At 48.4% G+C, this 6963-nt stretch overlaps 3 protein-coding genes across 3 annotated transcripts; 1 reads left to right on the top strand and 2 right to left on the bottom strand.

Moving 5' to 3' along the window:
• Positions 1 to 604: 604 nt before the first annotated feature.
• Positions 605 to 1494, bottom strand: LOC9641114 (polyubiquitin 11). The gene is made up of 2 exons (XM_002994468.2): positions 1468 to 1494; positions 605 to 1362 (listed from the first exon to the last, which is right to left on the bottom strand). Exon 2 carries the CDS (start codon positions 1341 to 1343, stop codon positions 654 to 656), a length of 690 nt encoding a protein of 229 aa, XP_002994514.1. The 5' UTR covers positions 1344 to 1362; positions 1468 to 1494; the 3' UTR covers positions 605 to 653.
• A 140-nt stretch (positions 1495 to 1634) lies between these two features.
• On the bottom strand, positions 1635 to 2826 carry LOC9641112 (oxygen-evolving enhancer protein 1, chloroplastic). The gene is made up of 2 exons (XM_002994467.2): positions 2800 to 2826; positions 1635 to 2536 (listed from the first exon to the last, which is right to left on the bottom strand). Exons 1-2 carry the CDS (start codon positions 2824 to 2826, stop codon positions 1787 to 1789), a joined length of 777 nt encoding a protein of 258 aa, XP_002994513.2. The 3' UTR covers positions 1635 to 1786.
• Positions 2827 to 3439: 613 nt separating this feature from the next.
• LOC9641110 (cellulose synthase 2) lies at positions 3440 to 5634 on the top strand. Its single transcript, XM_002994470.2, has 3 exons — positions 3440 to 4094; positions 4139 to 4561; positions 4617 to 5634. Exons 1-3 carry the CDS (start codon positions 3468 to 3470, stop codon positions 5544 to 5546), a joined length of 1980 nt encoding a protein of 659 aa, XP_002994516.1. The 5' UTR covers positions 3440 to 3467; the 3' UTR covers positions 5547 to 5634.
• Positions 5635 to 6963: the final 1329 nt, after the last annotated feature.

Raw genomic sequence — 6963 nt, 5'->3', positions numbered from 1 at the left:
CATGTTTTACGAGGCCATAGCTAACGTGGTTGTGGTGATTTTCTGGGTGGCAGCACTTGTTATCGCTGTCACCAAGGCAGATCGCCAATGGTGTAAAACTGGTGCTGTATAAAAGCTTACATAAAGTCTTGTTTAAAGGGTTTTGGGAAGAATGCGTCAGTTCTGCAGCGGACTTTCGTCACGCCATCTGCTATCACAGGGACTTCTACTACTTCCAGCCTGATGTTGCCTGGACGAGCTGTACCACACCATCAAACGTATGAAAGACAATGGCACGATGTATAACGTTCAGGGCTTCCTGCTCATCGGCATGGTGACCGTGAAGGATTTGTTTGAGGGGCGATTTGGTGATGGACAATTGCGTGCTATCCACGACTATCAGCTGTCATTCTGGTTGGAAGACTTGCTTCGACAAGTTAACTACAATAGTGGTGATGTTGTGCGCGACTGTGGTGGGCATACGTGATGGGCTTACTACTCGGCATTTTTAACTCCGATAACATAAACCTTGACATCTCCACACAGCATACACCTCCACAACTCCAACACATTCAGCCTGGTTAGGTAAATACCAACTCAAGGGGCATGGGGAAGAACTTCGAGATGGTGTTGAAAGCGGCAGTGTGTTCTTTATTACATGGAAGAGAGGTTACTTACATTCCACCACGCAGACGAAGGACGAGATGGAGGGTCGACTCCTTCTGGATGTTATAATCCGCCAGGGTACGCCCATCCTCGAGCTGCTTCCCGGCAAAGATGAGACGCTGCTGGTCCGGGGGAATTCCCTCCTTGTCCTGGATCTTAGTCTTGACGTTGTCAATCGTATCCGAGCTCTCCACCTCCAGAGTGATGGTCTTGCCAGTCAGGGTCTTGACGAAAATCTGCATGCCACCACGGAGGCGCAGGACGAGATGGAGGGTCGACTCCTTCTGGATGTTGTAGTCCGCCAGAGTCCGCCCATCCTCGAGCTGCTTCCCAGCGAAGATAAGTCGCTGCTGGTCCGGGGGAATTCCCTCCTTGTCCTGGATCTTCGTCTTAACATTGTCGATGGTGTCCGAGCTCTCCACCTCGAGAGTGATCGTCTTGCCGGTCAGGGTCTTCACAAAGATTTGCATCCCGCCGCGCAGCCGCAGGACGAGATGGAGGGTAGACTCCTTCTGGATGTTGTAGTCCGCCAAGGTCCTGCCGTCCTCTAGCTGCTTACCTGCAAAGATGAGACGCTGCTGGTCCGGAGGAATCCCTTCCTTGTCCTGAATCTTCGTCTTAACATTGTCGATGGTGTCCGAGCTCTCCACCTCGAGAGTGATCGTCTTGCCAGTCAGGGTTTTCACAAAGATCTGCATCGTTGCTGCCGAAAGAAGCCTACAGTCTCGCAAAAAGAAACGATAAATCGATCAGATCCGGTAAGGCAATCACGAAATCCTTGAGAATTTCAAGCAAGAAATCAACACCGCCATACCCACTCACCAAGAAACGCACCACCTACGAATTGTGGCAAACCCTTACCCTATCCTTTAGTTTATAGTTGAGAGAGAATGATAATGGCCGTTCAAACTGACGGCTAAGATTCAATCCATCGTGACCGTTGAAATTGCTGATCTAGGCAAGATGTGATTTGATGTCTACTACAGATGGAATCTTGGAATAGCTTTGTAGTTTAAAAAGGATTTGAGACTTTACAATGTGAGATCGCTCGTTTGAGAAGATGACAGCCTTCTTATGCAAGGATTTTTTCCTGATCAAACATCCGGACATCATCTCTCCTCTCGATTTTGTGACTCTTTCTTTAGTCAAGTTGCGCGCACCATATACCTTGGATCTTCACTTCCTTGGGAGCCTTGGATCCCAGATCCGTGTCCGAGGGCTGGATGCTCTCAAACACCCCGGCAATCTCTCCAGTGGCGGTGTTACTCTCGGCCACCTTCAAGGTGATGTTCCCAGTCGACCCCGAGGTATCTTTGAGGTTCTCCTTGCCGAGCTCCTCCTCGTCACCAGCGCCTCCGGCCGGCAACGCCACCGCATTGTCATACCCGGTGGATCCACCGCGTCCCTTGGGGTCTAGAAACGAGGAGCCTCTGTAAGACGGCACCAGAAAGCTTCCACTGAATCCATCCGGGGAGCCAGTCGCTACGAGCTCCTTGATGGTGAAGAGGAATGGAACTCGCTCGCCTCCGGGGAGCTGGACGGTAACCGCAGCGTAGTCGATGCCATCCTTCTCCACCAGCTTGAGGTTTCCCTTCTCGTCCACGCTCAAGTCGGCCTCGATCTCGTCCAGCGTGTATGTCAGCCTCGTCATGAGCTTGGTGTCGACGTATTGATCGCCGCCACCCTTGAATGGCGACTCCTTCTTCACGGTGAAGGACGTGGGCTCGAGGCAGAACTTCTTGACGCTGTAGCTGCCGGGCTTGAACTTGAATCCTTCGTCGCCACCGGACAGGATCGGGCACTGGTTGGCGGTGCCGCTGCCTTTCACCTCGAGATACGTCTGGGCTTGGACCTCGTCGTATGTGAGGCGCTTTGGATTCGCGGCGGCGGTCTAGAGCATAAAAAAACAGGGGAAATTCATGAGAATGACTACCAGACTTGCTCCAATTCTCTTACGGGATCTCCACAAGCCACATCTTTCGCTGGTACGTCGATCCACCAGAGTACAAGTTCTTGGACTGCTTTGGGATTGAGAGGTGTCAAAATGTTTTCAAGGTGTTTGTCAAGAAGGACGAGCAGGTGATGGAGGATCAGTCGGTAACACACTCGTTCCTTCCGGTAGGTATATAGTAATCAGAAGGCGATGAAGATTACTTTTTTCAGCTCGAAGAGCAACGACATTCCACGCTACACGGAAACAGGTTGTGAGAAGCTCGATAACTACAGTTTCCACATTGACGAGGATCGTGAGGTGGCCGTGACAATTTGGGAGGAGCTGTCTGCCCGGCGCATCAACTTTGGGAGCAACTGCGAGGCCGAGAGGCTCTACTCGGTTGAATTCAACGATTCTTGAAAGTATGTCAACAAGTAAACAAGGTTTATACAGCTCTCTTTCATCACTCCATTACATGCAAGTGTTTTCCGAGGAGTTGTTTCGTTAATACACATCTGATTTATTATTCAAAGAGACCATTGTAATCCACTTATGATCATGTAAAGAATTAGCTGGTCTGTCAAGGTTGTTCGCACGTTCATCAGTCAGCTCATTTATGTTCCATTGAATACTACTTTGCATCTACACAATGAACTGAGTGCCATTTATTCAATTCCTCTATTTAATTGTTCACACATCGTCCCGTGCTTAGGATATTTTCTAAGATAGATTAGTATTGAAAAGTTTGGTTTCTGTTCACAAGCCGCCATGATGTACAAAATGACAGCTCAACCAAAATGCACAGCTGGACGGACATGGCACGTTATATAATAACCCTTTCAAACATGAATATGTAAGATGTTCCAGTGATTCCTCCTCCCACAGCATCATGTCTAGTGTGGGGGATCTTGAGTTGCAGCAGCAACCAAGTGATAATGTTAGCGACCATAGTGATTCTAATGCACCCCATGAATCTTCTTCTTCGTCTCTGTCTAGTTCTCCTTCATCATCCACATCTGTGTTAGCTGCTCCTCAAGCATCTCCATGGGGAAAGCTAATCTGGCACACAATCATTTGTCTCCTTGTCTCAGCACACGTAGCTGCATTTGTGAATTACCTCAGTTACAGGTTCTATGTCTACTCCAAGCAGCCCCGCGAGCTCGTGAGAAGGCCTTGGCTGATAATTTTGTCGATCTGCGAGGTGATATACTTTCTGAACAGCGTTATTGCAGCTGTGGATCTGGTGTTACCACCTCGCATGTGGCGGCCCCGTCAGAGTTTGTCATTGAATTGGGAAGAGCTCCCCACGGTTGATATATTTCTTCCCTGCTGCAAAGAGCCCACTGACGTTCCAGAGGATTCCATTCAGGCTGCCCTGGCTATGGATTATCCCAAGCACCAGTATCGCGTTTTGGTCCTGGATGATGGAGGGGACGACCAGCTGAAACAATACTGTGAGGTATTGGAGCATGTCGAGCCTCCGAGTGCTTCGGTCCGATATCTTCGTCGAGAAAAGGTTAACTTTTATAACATTTCTTTTTTCATGACCATTTGTTACAGATTCCAGGAGTCCCACACAACTTCAAATGCGGTAACCTTAACTACGGCCTGGAGCATTCCGACGCGGAGTTCGTGGTGATGATGGACGCAGACATGATACTTCACCCATCGTTCCTGAAGACTTTACTCCCTCATATCGTGAAAGACCCCAAAGTGTCATTCGTACAAATACCTCAGTCGTTTTACAATCTTCCGGTGGGGGATCCTCTAAATGATGCGAGCGGGTTTGGCTATGACCGCGCCATGGTGCACAGGGACACATTGGGGGCCGCACCATGCGTTGGAACTGGAGCAATCTTCCGACGGAAACATCTGGACGAGATTGGAGGCTTCCAGCCAATGTCAATCACAGAAGACACGATGACCGCATTCAAGCTCTTCAACCAGGGCTTCAAGTCCGTCTACCTCAACCGCAAGCTTCAGGTCTGCTGTTGGTCAAAACACGGTGACTTTTGTTGACTCCACCTTTTATTGTTAGATTGGTCTTACACCGTGGACGTTTGAAGGATATATCAAGCAGCGGCAGCGGTGGTGCCAGGGAGCCATACAACAATTCTCTGCGACATGGAGAGAGATGCTTGGGCCAAAGAGCAGGCTTTCATTCCTACTCAAGGTGTGTTACTTCTGGCACACCGGATACTACTTCATCTCAGTTTTCAACATTGTTATGGTCTTGCTCTTCATAATTCTCCTTACCTTGAACTTGGACCTCATTGTTGGCACCTTTGATGAAAGCCGACGCATTCTTATTAATGTCTCAGCTCTTCTTATCTGCTGGCGCCTGTCTTGGTTCGCGGTATGGCTCGGTCTTCCCCAGTCAATCCAAAGTCGCAACCGGGACGAGTCACATTTCTGGTGGATGACCCCCTACTTTTTCAAAACGATATACAAGTCGATCTTTTCATACTCTTCCACCTTTACATTCACTCCAACAAGCAACATTGACCGTGCTGCAGCACAAGCCAAGCTCAAGAAGCAACCAGCGGTGATCAAGTTCCTTGTGAAACTCAAGCACGTAAGGGTGCACATTATCTACATATTCCTGGTTTTGGGTGTGGTTGGCTACAGGATTTATTGGATAGCCAAGCAAGGTGGCAAAAACTGCCAGAATGATTTCTACGTGATCGCCATATCGTTTTTTCTACTTTCCACCTGTGCACACATGCTTATACCAATTATGTACATCTTGTGCCCACCTAGCTACAAGCCTGGGGAGCGCAAGTCACTGCTTCACTACAAGGAAGGAGTTCCACAGTTTCTGGAGGGAGAGTATCTCCCAAAGTGGCACTGGTCAATAATCTTTTACGAGGGGATATCTAACGTTGCTACGAGTATCTTCTGGGTGGCGGCCCTAGTTATAATCGTCACCAAGTCGGATCGACGCTGGTGTAAGGCAGGTGCTATATAGTCAATCAACTTTCGTTGTACATGCCACTTCTTTATTTCACCAATGTAAACCGGAAGATTTAGCTAACTTTTACACATGATATTTGTTTTTCGCTTGCAGTTCTTAACATCCTTACGAAATAACTCTTCTCAGTGGAACTTTACACGAATCAAGACACAATTTGCAAGACAGCAACCAACCATACACAAATGCAGCTGTACGAAAAGTACATTATGCTCACGAATAAATTCTCTGGAACGAAGGAAACTCATTAAGATAGTAGCATGTCTAGCATTAAAGATCTTGAGTTGCAGCGGCAGCAGGAGACACCACCAAGTGATCTTAGTGATCCAAGCGATTCCCATGATTCTTCTTCTCCATCTTCATCCAATTCGTCTTCTCTTCATCCAACATCGACACCACATTGGGGGAAGCTAATCTGGCACACTATTATCTGCATCCTTGTCTGTGCACACACATAGCTGCATTTGTGAATTACCTCGTTTATAGGATCTATGTTTACTCTAAACATCCCGGAGAGCTCGCGAGGAGGCCGTGGCTGATAGTTTTGACGACTTGCGAGGTGATATACTTTGCGAGCAGCGTTATTTCGGCTGCGGATCCGGTGTTACCGCCTCGAATATGGCGGCCCCGTCAGTGTTTATCGTTGAATTGGGAAGAGCTTCCGACGGTTGACATATTTCTTCCCTGCTATAAAGAGCCCACTGACGTTCCCGAGGATTCCATTCAGGCTGCCCTGGCCATGGATTGTCCCAAGCACCAGTTTCGAGTTTTGGTCCTTGATGATGGAGGGGACGATGAGCTAAAACGATACTGTGAGGAATTGGAGAGTGCTTGTGTCAAATATCTTCGTAGAAAGAAGGTAGCTTACAATATTGTTATTCCCTTCCCAGTGCGTGCTCATGATCTCACTGTTGCAGATTCCAGGAGTCCCACACAACTTCAAATGCGGTAACCTTAACTACGGCCTGGAGCATTCTGACGCGGAGTTCGTGGTGATGATGGACGCAGACATGATACTTCACCCCTCATTCTTGAAGACTTTGCTCCCTCACATAGTGAAGGACCCCAAAGTGTCATTCGTGCAAATCCCTCTAACCTGCCAGTGGGAGACCCTCTAAATGATGCTTGCGGATTTGGCCACGAGCGTGTCATGATTCACAGGTACACATTTGGGGCCGCACCCTGCGTTGGAACTGGAGCAATCTTCCGAAGGAAACATCTGGACGAGATTGGAGGCTTCCAGCCAATGTCAATCACAAAAGACACCATGACCGCATTCAAGCTCTTCAACCAGGGCTTCAAGTCCGTCTACCTCAACCGCAAGCTTCAGGTCTGCTGTTGCTCAAAACACGATGACTTTTGTTGACTCCCCCTTTGATTGTTAGATTGGTCTTACACCGTGGACGTTTGAAGG

Source organism: Selaginella moellendorffii, unplaced genomic scaffold, assembly GCF_000143415.4.
Source record: "Selaginella moellendorffii unplaced genomic scaffold, v1.0 SELMOscaffold_323, whole genome shotgun sequence".
Lineage (NCBI taxonomy): Eukaryota > Viridiplantae > Streptophyta > Lycopodiopsida > Selaginellales > Selaginellaceae > Selaginella > Selaginella moellendorffii.
The sequence above is the reverse complement of the archived record's forward strand: the minus strand, read 5'-3'. Positions and strand labels throughout refer to the sequence as shown.